This window comes from the organism of the source record quoted next, unplaced genomic scaffold (genome assembly GCF_019419815.1).
Source record: "Pyrus x bretschneideri cultivar Hongxiangsu unplaced genomic scaffold, Pyrus_bretschneideri_v1 Contig19, whole genome shotgun sequence".
Classification (NCBI taxonomy): Eukaryota; Viridiplantae; Streptophyta; class Magnoliopsida; order Rosales; family Rosaceae; genus Pyrus; species Pyrus x bretschneideri.
This window is the reverse complement of record NW_025999490.1, coordinates 4,481,054-4,501,804: the sequence shown is the minus strand read 5'-3', so window position 1 is coordinate 4,501,804 and position 20,751 is coordinate 4,481,054. Positions and strand designations below refer to the sequence as shown.

At 36.8% G+C, this 20,751-nt stretch overlaps 1 protein-coding gene across 1 annotated transcript; it reads left to right on the top strand.

Moving 5' to 3' along the window:
- Positions 1 to 15,311: 15,311 nt before the first annotated feature.
- Positions 15,312 to 19,019, top strand: LOC103936205 (receptor-like protein kinase HSL1). Its single transcript, XM_048582310.1, has 2 exons — positions 15,312 to 17,972; positions 18,162 to 19,019. The coding sequence occupies exons 1-2, from the start codon at positions 15,371 to 15,373 to the stop codon at positions 18,551 to 18,553; spliced, it is 2,994 nt and encodes a 997-aa protein (XP_048438267.1). The 5' UTR covers positions 15,312 to 15,370; the 3' UTR covers positions 18,554 to 19,019.
- The last annotated feature ends 1,732 nt before the right edge of the window (positions 19,020 to 20,751 follow it).

Below are 20,751 nucleotides of genomic sequence, written 5' to 3'. Positions count from 1 at the left end.
CGCTTCGCTTGTAATAAAATATTTGGTAAAAAGTTATCCAATGTGGTAAAAGTGATGGTTAATAAATAACTTTCTTCACTTCATGTTGAGTGAGAACTTGTTATGGAAATGGTTGGGAGAGGTGTCCTGCATGACTAGGACTAGGACCTTAAAGCCCGCCCATTACAAATATGGTCTCGCCATCACACACACAAACTAACAACCGAGGTGCTCATGCTGGGCTCAAGATACCAATTTGGGCCTCCAATTCGGAATTCAGTCATGTTCTTAAAGCCTTTTTTTGGTTTTGTTTTACTTCATTTATAACCAAGTTGAAGTCGCGGAAAAAAAAAATTGTTGGGGGTTTACGTTTACCTCCTCTGTCCTCGAATATGAAAATTATTCGTAAGGAGGACTTTATGGCATGAGTAAATCGTTATCATGATGTTTCGTGTCAATAAACAAACACATATAAGATTTTGTTCACGTGAAGTTATGTCATTAATACAGTACGTTACTGTAATAGTATACTCGTGTCATTTAAATTGTTCTCTTTTGTAAAAGCTTTCTTATGAATAACGTGGTCCGAATTCCCGTTTAACAAATTTTTCATTCACTTCTCCCAAATTATTGCATTTGACTCAAAATTCCTAACTACTCTCACTTATATCACTTCACACCGTAGTTGTGACTTGTGAGGAAGATAGATGCCAGTTAGGCCAAGTGTCGTGATCGGCATATTAACGGGGGAGAGAGACGTGATGTTGAAAGAGTTTGACAAAAGTGTGCGCCCTCCTCTCCTCCTTTGCATGGCAATTAGCAATTGGCAATTTGGCATGAACATAGCCGTTACAGACAAGAAAGATTCTGCCTGCCCCTCACTAACTCTATGATTTTAGCAATCTACGTTTGGCAGCTGCATGCACTAAACCCTTTTAGCCTCCTTCTAGCTAGTAGGTAGCTTGTGACTTCGTAGCTTCTCAGCCTGCTTTTTGGGATGTCATCCGTTACAAACTTATCCACAACGTACATTTTGGCCACCCATTTTGACTAGTGTTTTTCATACATTTGTTTTTACTTCACAGTCGGCACATCTCTTTTAATTTTTATCTATTAATTTTTTTTAATTCATTCGTCTGATAATTGAAAATTGAGAAATATATGTGAGAAATAAAAATAGATGTGTGGATAGTAACACCCTACATTTTAGCGATTTTTTTCTTCGTTACAAGGTCTTCAGTTCAAAGTCGCATGGATTACTAGTTCGGTATCAAATACACCTTAAAATAGAAATATTGATGTATTAAACAAATGTGTACTTCTACTAAAATATCTTAAAGGTGAATCTCACCTTAAAAATATATATTTCAATTGTATATACGAGTTAAATCAATTGATTAGTTAGGTTAACGTATATATGTCTTTTCACCTGAGTTTGAATCCACAAATCACTCCTTTCTTCTTTCTTGGAAGAATCTTTGACCTTTTAGATTGCAGATTCTGGTCTGAATCTGTTTACCAGCTACAACTGTGAAGCTCCTTTAATTCCATAAACAACAATTTCTAATTTCTAACTGTAATTTCCAGAACAATACTAGCATCTAGGGCAGGTTCCAATATTCTCCAATTTTTTGAATAACCTAGCTGTTGGCCTTTTTTTATTTTTATGGAATTCATGATGGCCACCAACCCCAACTTCCTACTCCTGAAATGATATCAAGATTGTGAAATAATGACCCCATCAAAACTGGACCCATATATTATAATTTTGTTTCTTTAGGACATGATCAACAATGTATGGAAGAAAATGTAACATTTTAAAGTTGACCCCATTTTTTGTTAAACATACCCTACAAATGCAGAAGCAAATGATCATCTGGAGATAAAGAGATACCTGGTGTGTGTTCTGAATGATGTTTCTGGGTGTGATGATGAATTCTCAACTTTTACTTAACAAATCATGGGTAGCCATGGCCAATGGCACAAACTAGCATGTAGAGACATATGATCATGGGATGGGAAGGAAAGATTTTACCTTTCCCTTCCTTTTTACTAATTTTGATAGCTTCAAACTTTTGCTGGGTTGCTTGTTTCACGCTTCCAGTTTTCAGTACCCATTGACTTTGTTTCTGCTTTTTCCCTAATTTCAATGATGGTATGTTTCCAAGGGTGAGTCTTGGTTCAACGAAAAGTCTTGGTTCAACGGAAATGTTGCTTCTTTGTGAGCAAAAGATCATGGTTTCGAGTCGTGAAAACGATACCTTTGCAAAATAAGGATAGGGCTGTGAATGATAGACGTTCCCTCCTCCAACCCTCGCTAAGCGGAGTGTCTTGTTAGCTTGAGGTCGTCTAATGATAATGTGTTCCCATGCATATGCAATATATAACAAAACTATGAAATCAATTTATTATTTTTAACTTCTCAACAATTCAAGACATTTTATTTTACACAAGCAAAAATTAGATGAAAATCGAACACAAAACCTCATATACAAAGGTGACTGTTCTTGAGTAATTGAACTCTACACACAGCTTGACTATTAAGACTATGTTTTACTTCTAAAATTAATAATTTAAATTCAAATTTTCAGTACAAGTCTTGTTCGTCTTAAATTCAAATTAACTACAAGTAACTAGAAACAACAGCTTTGACTCCTTTCCAATATTTGTGAGAAATCAAATTTTATAAGTTGGCTTGGAAGAAAGAAATGAAAAATACTGCAGTTGGTAAATAAATTATTCATACGTATAAACTTGATAAATCCGAGTAAAATTGAATATGATTCAAGTTCATGGGTTCTGCAAAAATAAGACAAAATGTCATATCTGTTCCTAGATTAGTCCATATAATCCACCTCTTATTAGATTTAAGTATTAAATTTAGCAGATTAAGTATTAATTAGGCTTGTTGCTTACTGGAATGGCCATGCCTTGAAATTTCATTTTCTTCCAATTTTCATATAACATGCGTTCGCGTCAGCTTCTGTCTTGCATGATTTCATATCGCAAAGTCCAATGGGTAGTCATGCATCAATCACTTTTCCCACGTCAAGTCTCTCTCTCCCTATCTCTCCCCACTCTTTCTCCTTTGTTTTTCTTCGACTTCAAGAATCTCTCGTCTCTTGGGTCGTCCTCCATTTGACTCTCCAATGGCTGTAATGAAAACCAGGTTCTGAGGAAGAGTAACAACAAAGATAAAAAGACTCATGACTCCATTGACTTGGTCACTAAATTAAGGCTGCACCATATCCCCCACTACCAATCTGGATTCTCGCCGGATTTTTTTATGAGGATTTCGAAATTTGAAAAGCATTATTCGTTTATCATATATTGTGTAATAAAAAATTATTTTAAATATTTTTATTAAAAATTAAATATAAATAATACTTGATAAAAACTGATCACAATTTATAGATTTCTATAATTCTCACCAAAAAAATCTGCAGTGGATCCTGTTGGCCCCGCTACTACCACTAGTCACTAGTCTTGGGTTTTAAAGCGTCAGCAGTGCTATCCACCTTTTTTTTTACATCCTACATATTTTCAATTAATTTCTGTTAGTTGAATTTTTCTCAATTAATTTAATTTGATAGTAAAAAATTAAAAAAGTGTGAAATATGAAAAAAAGTGCGTAAATAGTACTATTGTTAATGCATGATTCATTGTTTCTACAACATATTCAAATAATTTTTCACATCATCTTGGTGTGGGTGCGAAATTAGAAGTCCTTCCTTTAAAACTATATGACATAAATTTGGGTTAATTAAATTAGTTAGAGCAATTTTTTTTTTCGGAGGCATATTGTCTGCCCTCCTGTTATTGTGTTCTTTTCATCCCCTTCTATTTGTATAGTCACGGTTAAGCCACATCAACATTTTATATTCCTATTACTTTTTGTCTTATTATATTTATTAAAAAACTAATATAAAATGTTGACATGATTTAACCGTGATTACATAAATAAGAATGAATGGAAAGAGCACGTTAACAAGAGGGCAGACAATCTGCCTCATTTTCTTTCACTTCGGCACTTAAATTCTAATCATTTTCTTCGTAATGCGCGTTTATTTATTCATGCACATTTGGAAAACCTTGCTAAGTTGCTACATAATATTTTCAGCTTTTTTCTAACTTAAAGGTTTCAAGTTTCTAGTCAAAGATACTCAAGTATGTACTCCATCTCGACTACTAAAGTCCAAATGACATTGCTTCCCACGGTCAGATTTTGGTCCAATTCCCGTTTGTCATTAAATAAGCCGGCATCTTACGTGGTGGTGATGTAAGTTGGTTCTTCTATCTTCTAATTTAACTAGTCCATAAGACCATCTCCAACCGAAGGGTTCAGAGGGCCGAAAATAGTCTGAAAATCATCTCCAACCGGAGGCTAGGCCAGAGGACTCGTGGGCCCCACATAATCTGAAAGAGCCAAAGGGCCAGAGGGCTGGCCTTTTCTAGCCAGCCAGCTAGCCCTTGGCTGGCCAGAATTTTGCTTAAAATTGTCGGATTTTTTGTAGGATATAACCGAGAGGAATAAATTTGTTTATCGCAATAGTGTCGATTACAACCGACACGAATAGTAACGGCTACACATGAATAATTTTGTTTAATTGCAATCATATCGGTTATAACCGACACGAATAGTATGAAAATTTTGAATACAACGGCTAGCTGAGTCAGCTAGCCATTGTATTCATATTTTTTTTTCTATAACTTCTATTTTACAAAATTTGTTTCATATTTTTTTTAAATTCTATTTTTTTCCTATAACGTTCATATATTTTTTTTTAAATTCTATTTTTTTCCTATAACTTCTATTTTACAAAATTTGGTTCAAATCCAATGGCTAGCTGACGTCACTTAGTCTTTGGATTATAATTTAAGTTGTAGTTTTTAAATAATAAATTATGTTTGGCCCTCGGTTGGAAACTGTTTTTTGTGACAAGACTAAAACGAGCCCTATGGCCCTTTGGCCATCGGTTGGAGATGTAGGCAAATATGAACATGTACTGTTCATTAAAATATTAATGTCTTAGAAGGCCAGAGGGCTAAAACGAGCCCTCTGGCCAACCCTCGATTAGAGATGGCCTAAGATGTTCAATAGTGTACCTTTCTCAATGATTGTTTTTCCTTTCTTGAAAAGAGAATCAATTAGTGATTTCATTACGTGAGAGTTTACTTTTTTAAAATTGAGAAGAGTCACAAAGCATTTTAATATTTTCTGACCATCATCACGTGATTTATCAGCGCTTGGAATCGAGCTCAAAACATATTGTGTGAAATACATGTTTGAAATTTGTCCCTAACCACAAACTATCTCGTCATGGTTTTCTCAATGATTGTTGGAGATGATAAAGTTTTATTCCTCTTCTTGGACTCCAATGGGATTTTAACACATAACATAATCCTACTCGCATTAATCCTGGTATTGTTTAATCCTTATTTAAGAGAAAAAGCTTCCAAAAACCCTTTCAATTTAGAAGTGGGTGCTGGGTTTATATACAGCTGGGCATGCACTTGGTGTTGGTTTCCTATTGATCATGATCTCTGCCGAAGACTTGTAAAGAAGTCAAAAAGTTGTCTTTGCCGTAACCTTTCTGTCGTTAAATCCTTGGAGAACAGAATGAATGAGCATGCTTTCAGTATATTTATCTTTTATCTTTATTTTTTATGGCCAAATAAGATAGAGCATTGGAGACAGAAGTCTCAAGTACTATAAGTTCTAACTACATCAAACAAAATAACATTTCTAGCTAATTGGAATCTCGATCCCATAAGTATGCTTATAACAGAATTTGATAAACATGCAACTGCATCAACTAGAAAATTAGCCACTATAAAAATAATTCGCCGAAAAACAGAATTAAAATTGGGAGCTAATTGGCCCTCCAAAGAGTTACACATCGACCCATAATATGCATCTTTTGAATTGGACTTCCAGGTAAAGAATTAGATTAAACATGTACATAATGCTATGCATAATTTCCTAATCCGGTCATGTTAAAAAATAAACTCCAAAAAAAATCTATATGTTAAAAAAAAAGGAAAACTAATGAAAAGGGCTTGAAAACATTGAGTTTTAACGATAAGGACAAAACAAAGGGTAAAGTGAATATATCAGGGTTAACTTTTTAATGTAAAAATATGATTTTTCATTAAAATGAACAGTATTATAAATTTTTCGTTAAAATTCACAAAAAAATACTAAAATAAGAGAATGAAATCTTGTGGGATCTTTCACCACTAATGATTCAGAAGGGTAGGACGGTGAGGAAGGGCTGTCAGAAAAGAAGAGAAAGCAAAGCAACACTCCAAAAGCCAAATGGGAGAGAATTTCCACAACCAGTTGAGAAATATCTTTTTAGGTCATTTTTATTACACAAAAGGGATTTAGTTTAGATAGAGATAAAGTGGGAGATGGTGGCATGGGAAGAAAGAAAGGCAGGATCGAAGCAAGAGAGGACAATTATTATTGTGGTGAAGGACAGATCACTCAAATGTGTTGGATCCACCATATAGCCCCTTGGCAATCTTTTTCTATCTTTAATCATCACCCATATTATGATTAATTAAACATTAAGGCAATATTTTTCCCCTCAAAGTTTGTAAAAGCATTTGATCTTGACCCTACATATCTTTGCTAGTAGGTCCACAAATAGCTCTTAATCTTTTTAAGGGTGATGGAGAAATTTTCATTGGTATTGAGAATCTTAGAATTTTTACAGATTCAGGGTATTTAATTAAGATTTTAAGTCATTCTCTGAAAATTTAGGTGTATTTATTCAAGATTTTATAGGAGTACATTCAATTAGAAATTGATTTGAAAGAATTTCAAAAATTGGGGAATTCGATGGCACAGAATAGATTTCGTAGTATATTTTAAGCATTTTCAAATTTTACCTCTCCCCCTGATAATTTATAAATTTATATAGAATTTCTAGAAATCAATTGTATAAACTCCATCAAAATTTATTGATTTATAAATTCACTAAAATCCCTTAAAATCTCAATTGAATACGTCCTTTAGTGTTTTACATGTTAAACAAGAGTAGAGAATATTGACATAATTTTTATGTTTCACTTCTAATATATATAAATAAATAAATATATTGGTTATAATATATGTAGAATAGTGAGATATATAACTATGTGTCGGATTCACCAAATTACTCAAGGTGAGTTAGAAAAGGTTTATATGACTGAGTTAGAAAGCTTAGGCCATCTCCAACCGAAGGGTTCAGAGGGCTGAAAATCGTCTTCAACCAAGAGTCAGGGCAAAGGGTTTGTGGGCCTCACTGGACAAAAAAAGGGCCAACCGGCTGGCCCAAAGCAGCCAGCCGGTCGGGGCCGAGTGGGGCCACTTGATGATACCATATTTGATTTTTTCTTTTCTTTTTTTTTTTTTTTTTTTACAAATTAATTTTTTTTTTCCCTATAACTTCCTAAGTCATTAAACAACATTAAGTAACATGAAACAACATTCAAAAATATTAAACAACATTAAATAACATTAAGTAACATTAAACAACAACAAAAAAAATTTAACAACATGAAACTTAAACAACATTTTTAAAAACATTTAATAACATGAAAATTATTGACAATCCATAACATAAAATTATTGAGGTAATTTAATTTAAATAACCATAATAGTTCAATTAAAATAATAAATTATGTTTGACCTTATGACCCTTTGGCTCTTGGTTGGAGATGATTTTTTTTCACATGGCTATATTTGGCCTATGGTCCATCGGTTGAAGATGGTAAGAAATATGATCATGCACTATTCATTAAAGTATTAATTTATTGGAAAACCAGAGAGCTAAAATAAGTCATCTGAGCATTTTTCGGTTGGAGATGACCTTATATAGCATTAGGGTTCCTCCTTTTCTCTCCTTTCTTTTCAAGGTCAGAATGAGTCTGCTGCTTCGGAGTTTGGAGTGGGAAAAGGTTAAGCACTACCTATTTTTTTCTGCATTTTTGGGTTTCTGGGTATGAATTATTTTCCTTAATTTTAGTACAATAAGGGGCAATAAATCATCATTTAGTTGGACCATGGCTTGTTGATTTTTTCTTTTAGACCAAAAATCTAAGTTTAATCAAATCAAAATTATTGACTGCCAACCGTTTGTTTTTTTGTAGTTGGACCACCGTTTTTTAGCCAGAGAATTGGTGATAGAACTTCTATTAGCAGGCCACCAAGAAAATATTGTTAATTTAATTTTTCAAAGAAATATTGTTAATTGAAGAGAGGAATGTTACAAACTGTACAGAAGGGGGACATTTTAATTTATACTGAGACTAATTAGCAAGGTCGATCAAGCACTAAAGTCACATCAAGCCTGCAATTATAGCTTAAGAAGTGTTTCAGAAAGTTCAAAAAAAAACTTTAATGCCACTTGAACTTTGAATTCTACTCAAATCATATTGTATTGTCCTGGTAAATTAGGCCATTTTTGTTCAACTAACGGCATCTTTCAAAATTTTAATTTTTTCTTTAGTACTATAACTTAACGTAGTAATAGCATTTTATAATTTCTATATATAAAGGAGCACCCTCAAATAGTGGAACGTTCAAAGTACTATATATTGTCCATCAAGAAGTACAAAAACTACAATTAAGTCAAAAATAGTTTAAGTCAACACATTTTAAATAATTTCCAAACAAAACTTCAATCCTACTTAAATAAAAAGTTACTCTTTAGTTTCCACGATGTGAATCATAAGCCTATGCGTATCTTGTAAACAAACTAACAGCAATAATTCTGCAAATATAGCTTTTGCCAACAGCGAATGACATGTAAGGCCAGCCTCATGCAAACGTTATCAGAATTTGGTAAAAAAGGACGTAAAGTTTCGGTTTTACTAGGCTGAATTCTTAGCAAAGCTTTCAAGTTGATTTGGCCTTTGTCTGAATCACGCGTATATACCTGGGTGCTCATGGGCACTTGACTCCTCTTTTCACGCGGGTGACATTCAAATCAACACACACACCTACCACCCCCCCCCCCCCCCCCCACAAAAAAAAATGATATACAACTGTCTTTACCTAATAAATTAACTGTTGATGTTCCCCCTCGTACTGTTGGTGGAATGCTAGGGCATTCCCCTCTGTGCATGCACGGTAAGTCGTCGATGGGTCGTGAGATTTACTTTCAACGGTTGATATCTTCATGCACCATGTAGGCGGCCATCCTAACACAACTCAAATTGTATGTTGTGCTTCGTGCTTCAACTAACATGTCCTGCATTATGTGTATTATATTATCATACTGTGAATCTAAACTCTTTATTTTACTATACTATTGAGATTGTTAATGGAATTGATTATTAATTGTATATGAGTACTTATTCACGATCTAGCTAAATATATTTTTATTAAGAAAATATTATGTAGTACTTGTTCTTGTATGTAGTAACTTGGAAGACTTCAAAACATTTGCATCGGGGACATAGATAAGTTAAGCATTGTGTCTATCACTCTGAGTGTCTGACGTTGATCGAGCAAACGAAATTGAAGTTGAAGCAGATGCCAATTTAATCACAATTAAATTAGAGTGGGTGGTCCATGCTTAATGTTACAACATACGTTAGGTGGCATTCGTTAATGCAAAATTAAACAAAAGTTGATAAGTTAGAGGTACAATTTATGGTGATATTCAAATGTTGTGATGCCGATGCCACTACCATCAGAGAGCAGTCATCATACTTGTTTCTGACATTAAAAATTATCTCCACTGTATATTTATTATTTACTCGAAAAGTGAGAAAAACCACAAGAAAAAAAGGGGAAGGAGAACTCTCTATGTGTTGATGTTTCATGCATTATCAAATCTCAGTCGTACGAAATTTTCTTCAATGGTACATATAGTACTCAGGAAAACTTGAAGTTTGTAAATTCATTAATTAATTTTGCCAATTATCAAATTAATGTGAATTCAAAATATGTGTCAATTTGAGTTTTTTGCATTTTATGCTTGATCTATAATGTCAACGATGTACTTATGATCCTAGAACTTTTCATATCAAATGTTATTTGCTACCTATCCATGATCAGAAGGGTGTACCATGTGAATCTAAGTTCAAGACCTTCAAGATCAACCTCCTCGTACAATTATTCATTTTAATACATTATTTAATTACAAATTCACGCTATTATAGGCTCTTGGCTATATAGTTTATGATTAAAGCGACGTTCTATGGAGTATCTATGCAATTTTTGCTAATTAATGTTAATTACAAACTTCATATGTTAATTGTTAAACATAAAAGCATTAAAAGGGTACCTATTAATTTACAATTTATGCATGTTGATGCTGTCCACGAATCAAATTTTGACTTGGAAAGGATAAGATAGGATGCTATCCTTGTATGCTTCCCAGCAGCCAACTTGGAAAATGTTCAGCACGTGCCTCTGGTTTCACACTTCCAATCAGTATTCTTTCGAAGTCTACTCAAAGTCCCAAAAAGATTCTTGGGGATTTCAAGTCCCCTTCGCGGCTTCGAGGCAATACATCACCATCAGACAAAATTGTTATGAGTTTTTATTAATTTAATATGTGATTTATGAGCAAAAAATGAAGATTAAAAATTCAAGTAAAATATGTACATCATATTGTTCGAAAGTTATTTTATTTTATTAGTTTCTTGTGGGAAAAGATTATGATTCGTTGCCCGTAAGTTTATAACTTTTCGGCTGTTAGAGTTTGTTTTAATTTTCTCGATGAATATAATGCTTTGAATTTTGTAAAATAATAAGTTTGTCAAGATGTAATATCTTTGAGTTATGTAGCCTGTTTCTACAATGTGTTTATGGTTTTGATTAATAAAATATTACAATATTTCTATGTTTTCGATTAATAAAATATTCGTTTTAGTTTCATATTGTCTCTGATTTTTGGTTTATAAATGTGCTGCCAATTCCTACACTCTACCACCAAACAAATGACGAAGTAGGCTCAGCGTTTTATAATTTCTTTTAATTTTCGCCAACCTTTAAACTTTGAATTTTTATTTTCCAGAGATCGGCACTTTGAATTTCAGAATGTAACTGTCGACATAAACACATACAATTAAGGCAGCTACAAATGGAGCTGGTGGAACCTTAATGTAAATCCAACAACTTATGCAATGCATGCATGTACAAGTACACCTGATTACGTATCCGGACAGGCCAGCAAAATAACGACATTGCGTTCTCCATATCTACATGTCTGACATCTACTAGACTACTATGCATGCCTCTCCATGAAGCTTTCTCTACTTTAAGAAATTATTTTGAGAAAAAATGAAGGTGATTTAGGGCAAAAGCAATGATTTTGAAAATAATAAGCTTATTTAGGGGAAGACAACTTCTACATTGTCCAATTACAATCATTTTTGAGAAAGCTTGAGAGGCTAAAATGAAGAAAATTGAGGTTTCACTATGAAACTAATAGACAATATGCGGAATTGCGAACTTACTTACTTATAAATCCATGCAAAGTCCCTCATTCCATTAACCTGCGATTCATTATCAACACGCTCAATCACGTGTGACGAATTTTTAAGCTTAATACGTAGACAATACAACGGGGTGACGTGGAGTACGTGTGATCGTTGGACTTCTCATGTGGGACAACCATACTCTGACACCATGAAGAAAATTGAAGTACCATCATAAATGTGAAATTCATTCTCAAACATAAGGACAATTCATGTGTTATTTTGATATATTATGTTATTAAGCTACAAACACGAATTGATATTTTATAATTATGTAAATTTGTGTGTTGACAACCCGTTATGTTAATTTGAAAGATGCTATATATGCACACATCATGGAACGATAATGGAGTGCAAGCTCCACATGTATTCGTTGCTAGAGATGTGGTGCTACGGCCAGGGTCACCCACCCATGCATGGTCTGAACCTAGCGTCAACGTTTGATATGGAACCCTAAATGTATCGATGCTCAGAACCAATCCGTGCGTGAGCGATTAACTCTAACTCTACTAAATTAACCCTAACATTACTACTCAGAAACAATAAAAGATTACTGTATGCATGCCAGATACACAAAATTTAACGAAAGTGCATTATGCTCGACAAACTGTGTGGCACTAGTCAAATTTGCAGGAAGGAGGGATTCAAGCGTGCATGGGTTAACATGCATGTCCTAGTATGACAGCAAATGAACAAAAGCCACGTGTAAGACACCCCAAGGACGTAAACAAGAACATGTCCAATTTACCATGGCTGGTGTCGGGCATGGGGCTTTGTGGCCTAGAACCTACCCATTTTTGGGCAAGAGAAAATGACAGTGAATGCAGATCGAATGCCAAGAAAATTGGTGGGGATTCGTAACAAACAGAAGAAATTGTCGACAAAAGGAAAATATTGGAACAATGTGGCAGCTTTCACTGCCCCGATTTGGACTTTCTTTGGTAATAAAACAGACACATCTGGTTTACACTATCCAGTTTTGCTAGTCCAGTGGGAATTTCATTCGCTCAATATTGTGATAATGTCTGCATGTCACTAACCTTATGCAATATACCATAATATATTAATATGTCCTCCTAGCGATAAAAAATGCACGAAGTGTGAATTTATAAGCTTATTTTGGATAATTTAGGAGCATTGTGTACACGTCATCTAGACCACATCATTCGTATGATTAGATTACTAATTTGATTAACTGAGTTCTATGCCAAGTCTAAGACTATAACTCAACAATAAGTTATTTTTACACAAAAGCATAAGACTTCATATATTTTTTGTCTCATTTAATATGAGAGTTATTTTAATCATGTAATCATCGTACAAATTTTTCTCCCGTTCAACACCACTAGTTATCACATGAAAAAACTATATTTATACAAACATGTACTTGAACTCACCCCTTTTTTTTTTCCCTCTCTCTCTTTCTTTTACTTTTTGTTTTTTTTTTTTTTTTCTGTTTTAAAATACTCTCGATCATTTTAAATGTACTTTCAAATAAGCCGGTATACCTTGTATAGCACAATCAATCACAAGTTGCACAATGCACATACTAAGTCGTCAAATAAGCTTAAAACAAGGGTTATGTTGCAAAACTCACACCCCAAGAATTTGAAGTTTGAAAGTTCCCTCGTTTACCTGTTGAAAACTTACAACTCACTGGATCAACATAAAAAATCACTTCGGGGTCCTCTGATCAAAATCATTAGCGAATCTCGGGCGTCAAATTGATCTGATGGCTTGATGCGTACATTACAATTTTTGGCAGATTTACGACCTTATCCCATTGTACATGAGTCACACCAATCGATTCGTGTAAGTAAAATAAAGAATATTTATGTTGGAAGAGATTTTCAAGTATTTTCTACTAATTGCAAACTAAAAAGACTCCACTAACTTCATTAATTGTTTAAAGGTTTTGTTATTTACTTCTCCATTATAAATATGAACTTTAATAAGTTTTCTTAAATGGTGATGTTTAATTTAATTTATTGTTTTTGGTTAGCTATATGCATCCATGACTGTTGTTCTTCAATAAACCTAGTAAGTATTTATCAAAACTTGTGTTTTATTGCAATCTTCATGGCGAGTATAAATTGGTGTGTTTTTAGTTATTTTAGAGAATCATTGCGTTTAGTTTTGTGTTAAGTTTCTTTTTGGCTTTAAAATCTTTCCTTAAAGTTTTTTTTCCAAGTCTTCTTAAGTCTCCCTGTATTCCTTTTGCCCAAACATTCCATCTCATAGACACATTTTTTATCAAAAACATCTGTAGGTTTTTTATTTACGTGTCCAAACCACCTTAACCGATTTTTTTTTATCTTATCTTCAAATACGGCTACTTCTACTTTATCTTGAATATCTTCACTCTTAATCCTACCATTTCTCACGTGTCTACACTTCCAACGAGATATTTTCGTCTTCACTACACTTATTTTTTGCTCGTGGGTTGGCTTGTCCTATTTTTGATAAAATCATGTACAATCTGTAAGCGGGTTGGCTTATCTTGTTTTTGGTTCTCCCATAAACCGGAGACTGCCAATTGACCATTGCCTTCTTAAAAGTTTTTCCCTTCCTCGACCTAAAACTGCCAAAGCTAGCTCAGCCTCCGCCCGCCACGGTCGCTGGTTCCACCGTAACAGTCAGACTACAATCTCACTTGCCAAGCGTGACTCACGCATTTGGTCACGCTAATCTTGCATTTCAGCTTCCACTCAAGAGTCACACAGAAACTGATCTGACTCGTAACTGTCTTATTCTGGTAATTAAGCACGATTAATCGCAGCCCACCCTGCAACGCCAGCTCTTCCTCCTGGTTCGGCTGTTTTGCACCGCCCTTCTCAGTCCCCATCGCAACCGTCAATCGATGATACTGACGCGGTCGGTCCACCTATTCACCTCCACATTTCCTGTCATTTGACCATTCAACCTTGTCGTCGTTATTGTTTGAATAATTAACGGATGAAAATTAAAGTACTTAAAATATCTGTTTTGAAATAGATAATGTATTTCTATGAATTACTTGAATAAAGTTATGATATAATATTAAAATTTCTTTTACTGCGCATTTGGTATGTAACTTGTTGCTAAGTAAAATTTACAGTCACGTAACATAATCTATTAGAGGACGATTACAGTCATGTTTTCATTTTTGAGTAAATAATTACTCGTGTGTTTTGTTTTGTGAAAATTTTCATTATTTGCAAGGCAATATTATATAATTCTAGGTTAAGAACTTACTTAAATGCTTATACGTATTTGGCACAAATATCATTTGACAGGTTAGATATTGATTTTATATTAAATACATATATTTCTATAAATAATTTTAACCGTCAATTGATGATTATATTAAATATATATTGTGTTTAATTTATTAAATTACACTAACATAGAAAAAAAAATTAAAAATTAAATATGTAAACCACTGCAATGAGGTTGGGTAAGATTATTTCCAAACACTACTTATCTATGTGAAATTTTTGTTGAAATGTCTACAAACCACTTTAGTTTATTTAATTTTTTATCGAGGATGATGTTAGAGAAGTTATATACTGAAATTATATTTTGTAAATTATATAATGTACTGGTTGATAGTTAAGTTTTTTTATAATAATATAAAAAAAATATTTCAACGATCAACCTTTGCATCATAAAATTATAAAATATATCTAAAAACATAATCTTCCTAGCGTTTCCGTTATGTTGAAATGCCTTCATAGACAATGAAAACAAAATAAAATTGCACTCATAATTTTTCTAGCAAGTTCCCAACACAGTCAATTACTTTTCCCTCCTTCCCACTCTTTCACTAAAAACCTCAAGTATATATCAACACCCTCCAAATATTATTCACCCCAAGAACACTCCTCACCTCACCCCCCCTTCTAGAAGCAAAATCACAACACGAACGACGATGCTTCTCTTCCTCCCCCTCCTCCTCCTGCTGCCGCCACTCCCCACCACCCTCTCCCTCAACCAAGAAGGCCTCTACCTCCAACACTTCAAGCTCTCCCTGGACGACCCCGACTCCGCCCTCTCCTCCTGGAACGATGCCGACTCCACCCCCTGCAATTGGCTTGGCGTCTCATGCGACGACGCCTCGTCCTCCTACCCCGTCGTCCGCTCCCTCGACCTGCCCAGCGCCAACCTCGCCGGCCCTTTCCCCACAGTCCTCTGCCGCCTCCCCAACCTCACCCATCTCTCCCTCTACAACAACTCCATCAACTCCACCCTCCCTCCCTCCCTCTCCACGTGCCAAACTCTCGAGCACCTCGACCTCGCCCAGAACCTCCTCACCGGCGCCCTCCCCGCCACCCTCCCCGACCTACCCAACCTCAAATACCTTGACCTCAGCGGAAACAATTTCTCCGGAGCAATTCCCGACTCCTTCGGCCGCTTCCAGAAACTCGAGGTCATCTCTCTCGTCTACAATCTCATCGAAAACACCATCCCGCCCTTTCTCGGCAACATCTCCACCCTGAAAATGCTCAACCTCTCCTACAACCCGTTTCACCCGGGTCGGATCCCCGCGGAACTCGGCAATTTGACGAACCTCGAGGTCCTCTGGCTCACCGAGTGCAACCTAGTCGGCGAGATTCCCGACTCGCTAGGTCGACTCAAAAACCTCAAGGATTTGGACCTCGCCATCAACGGCTTAACCGGCCGGATTCCGCCGTCGCTCAGCGAGCTGATCAGCGTCGTCCAGATTGAGCTCTACAACAACTCATTAACCGGCGAGCTGCCGCCTGGAATGTCGAAATTGACCCGGCTGAGACTTCTCGACGCGTCCATGAACCAGCTGAGCGGGCAGATTCCGGACGAGCTCTGCCGGTTGCCGCTCGAAAGCCTCAACCTTTACGAGAACAACTTAGAGGGGAGCGTGCCGGCGAGCATTGCGAACTCGCCCAACTTGTACGAGGTCAGGCTCTTCCGAAACAAGCTCTCCGGCGAGCTGCCCCAAAATCTCGGCAAGAACTCGCCGCTTAAGTGGTTTGATGTGTCGAGCAACCAGTTCACGGGCACCATTCCGGCGAGTCTGTGCGAGAAGGGACAAATGGAAGAGATTCTAATGCTACACAATGAGTTCTCCGGCGAGATCCCGGCAAGGTTGGGCGAGTGCCAGAGCTTGGCCCGGGTCCGATTGGGTCACAACAGGTTAAGTGGGGAAGTTCCGGTGGGCTTCTGGGGGCTGCCGCGCGTTTACTTAATGGAGCTCGCTGAGAATGAGTTTTCTGGGCCGATAGCGAAGAGCATTGCCGGAGCCACGAACCTCTCGCTATTAATCCTAGCGAAGAACAAGTTTTCGGGTCCGATACCGGAGGAGATTGGGTGGGTGAAGAATCTTATGGAGTTTTTCGGTGGTGACAATAAGTTCAGTGGGCCGTTGCCGGAGGGCATTGTGAGACTTGGGCAGCTGGGGACTCTGGACCTTCACAGCAATGAAGTCTCCGGTGAGCTCCCAGTTGGGATCCAATCTTGGACGAAACTAAACGAGCTCAATCTGGCAAGTAACCAACTTTCCGGGAAAATCCCAGATGGAATTGCGAACTTGTCCGTCCTTAATTACCTTGATCTTTCCGGGAATCGATTTTCCGGGAAAATCCCATTTGGGTTGCAGAATATGAGGCTCAATGTTTTTAATTTGTCCTACAATCGGCTCTCAGGTGAGCTTCCTCCCCTTTTTGCTAAGGAAATTTATAGGAATAGCTTTCTGGGGAATCCTGGTCTTTGTGGAGATTTGGATGGGTTGTGTGATAGCAGAGCCGAGGTTAAACGTCAGGGGTACGTATGGTTGCTTAGGTGCATGTTCATTCTATCTGGTTTAGTATTTGTTGTGGGCGTGGTTTGGTTTTACTTTAAGTACAAGAACTTCAAGAAGGTGAAGCGAACAATAGACAAATCGAAATGGACGCTGATGTCGTTTCACAAACTGGGTTTTAGTGAGTATGAGATCTTGGATTGCCTTGATGAAGATAATGTGATTGGTAGCGGGGCGTCGGGGAAGGTGTACAAGGTTGTGCTGAGCAGTGGAGAGGTTGTTGCAGTAAAGAAGCTATGGAGAGGGAAAGTAAAGGAGTGTGAAGTAGAAGATGTTGAGAAGGTTTGGGTGCGAGACGATGGCTTTGAGGCGGAGGTAGACACTCTGGGGAAGATTAGGCACAAGAACATTGTGAAGCTCTGGTGCTGTTGCACTGCTAGGGACTGCAAGCTCTTGGTTTATGAGTATATGCAAAATGGTAGTCTCGGTGATTTGTTGCATAGCAGCAAAGGAGGGTTGCTGGATTGGCCTACAAGGTTTAAGATAGCTCTAGATGCAGCGGAGGGGCTTTCTTATCTGCACCATGATTGTGTTCCTCCGATTGTTCATAGAGATGTGAAATCAAACAACATATTATTGGACGGGGATTTTGGAGCGCGAGTGGCGGATTTTGGAGTAGCCAAGGAGGTTGATGTAACTGGGAAAGGGCTTAAATCCATGTCCATCATTGCAGGTTCTTGTGGTTACATTGCTCCAGGTTAGTCAGAAAGTTTCTCACCAACCAAATTTTTGTTCAAATCGCTGTTTAAGTTGAGTTGAATTTGTCTTGTATGTTGATGTTCTTGTGGAAAGTACAGCTTTTGACACTGAAATTTCACAATATCAACTCACATTAGTTAAATTTTTACCCTGCTATTCTAATCCTGTAAATGTAATCTTGTTGCAGAATATGCGTACACTCTCAGAGTGAATGAGAAGAGCGATATATACAGTTTCGGTGTGGTTATTCTGGAGCTGGTGACCGGGAGGCTCCCAGTCGATCCAGAGTTTGGAGAAAAGGACTTGGTGAAGTGGGTCTGCACCACATTGGATCAGAAAGGAGTAGACAATGTGGTTGACCCAAAACTTGAGTCTTGTTACAAGGAAGAAGTATGCAAGGTCCTCAACATTGGCCTCCTCTGCACCAGCCCTCTCCCGATTAATCGTCCATCAATGAGACGAGTAGTGAAGTTGTTGCAAGAAGTTGGCACAGAGAAACATCCCCAGGCTGCTAAAAAGGAGGGTAAATTGACCCCATATTACTACGAAGACGTCTCAGATCATGGAAGCGTAGCTTGAAAAGTAAGAAAGAAGTCCATATGGTTTCGTTGTGAAAAAGCAATGAGATATGGGGGAAGTTTATATGTTAAGCTTTATTTTTCCAGTTTTTGAAGCTTCCTAAAATCCGACTTCCCAAATATCATTTTCACCCTCCTCTAGGGTTTTGGTCTTCAGAGAGCAGGGGAGGGGAAGAAGTTGAAGAGGAATTACTTCAGAGAAGGGTAAAAGTTACGAGGGGGGGGTTAAATTGTTCCGTACTGTATATTTTTTAACCACCAGAATTATCATGTTGTAAGCTTAAGCAGTAACTTGCCCTCCTTCCTCTGCAATCTCTGCATTGAGAGACCTCGGTGAAAGTGATGTATAACTGTTTAATGATTGTGATTTTTCGCGTGAAATCACTCAGGTGATTTGTATGAGCAACCACTTGTAGCAACCTCCTACTTCACTTTTGTGAACGAATTTCCGTGAAATTGTTCTGCAATTGTACCTGTGCTGTGTGGAGCCTGCGACTCTGTTCCAGGTTTAAATGCTTTGACCATTCTCTCTAGTTTTGAGATTTACGGTGGTTTTTACCCAACTTAAAAAACCCTATTTGAGTATTGGGAGGCTTCCTTCGCACTTGGAATGTCATAGTGGCGGCATTTAAATATTGTTGCGTGATAAAGTTGTTGTCGGTGTGTAACTCGCTTGATAAGTCTATTGAGAGAACATCCGTATAGTTTGAATTGTTAATGTAGTGATATTTCAAGCTAATTATATATCGTTACACGTGAAGATGAGTGATTATCCATGACTCAAACATGTGACATTTATCATAGAAAAATAACATTTTTTGTTGCGACAAGACTCGTCCTCTTAACCCAAAAAACAAGCAAATTAACAATAAAAATTTGAAATATTGGTGGTGGAAATGAAGAGAACTTACATGGAATTTGAGGACTCCATGGTTTGAAAATTGGCTCGCTCACCCCTATTTTCCGTTCGTCGATTTTGAACAATAAAAAATTGAAATATGTTCACCAAAAAAAAAATTAAAGAACTGAAATATTGGTGGGTGGAAGGGAAGAGAACTTACTTGGAAATTTGAGGACTCCATCTTTTGAAAATTAGCTCACTCACACCCATTTTTTGTCCATCCAACTTCTTCATGGGTTCACAAAAAAAAAAAAAAACAAGCAAATTAACAATAAAGCACTAAAATATTGGTGTGTGGAAAAGAAGAGAACTTACATGGAAATTTGAGGACTCCATTGTTTGAAAATTGGCTCGTTCACCTCCATTTTCTGTTCATCCAGATTGTTTGTGGGTTCATCCAAAAAACAAACAAATTGACAATAAAGAATGGAAATATTGGACCATCTCCAATCGAACGAGGGCCAGAGGGCTCGTTTTAGCCCTCTGGCCCTCCAAGATATTAATATTTTAATAAACAGTACATAGCCATATTTGCCTTCATCTCCAACCGAGGGCCATATGGCTCGTTTTAGCCCTGTGACAAAAAACCGTCTCCAATCGAGGGCTAAGAAGCCATATGGCCAAACAGAATTTATTATTTAAATTTAAAAACTAAAACAACTTAAATTTAAAAATGGTGAAAATTATGTGATAAATGGTGTAGGAATGACTTAGGTATTTACAGAAAAAAAAAGGGGAATCTAAAAAAAAAAAAAATTAGGTCCAAAAAAATAATAATATGACAATGCTGTCGGCTATATCTGATACTAAAGAGGACAGTATATCAGACGTAAAATGAATTAATAATGAAAAATCCAGCCCAGCCCGGTTTGGTTGGATTGGGCCAACTAGTTGGCCATTTGGCCCTTTTTTGACCAATGGGGCCCAAAAGCCCTTTGGCCTAGCCCTCGGTTAGAGACGGTTTTCAGGTTATTTTCAGCCCTCTGGCTTTCTGGACCCTTCGGTTGTAGATGGTCTTGGTGGGTGGAAAAGAAGAGAACTTAGGCCATCTCCAACCGAACGAGGGCCAGAGGGCTCATTTTAGCCCTCTGACCCTCGAAGATATTAATATTTTAATGAATAGTACATGGTCATATTTGCCTTCATCTCCAACTAAGGGCCAAAGAGCCATAGGGCTCGTTTTAGCCTTGTCACAAAAAACAATCTCCAACCGAGGGTCAAATAACCATAAGGCCAAACATAATTTATTATTTAAATTTCATGTTACTTAATTTAATTTAATATTGTATAATGGCTTG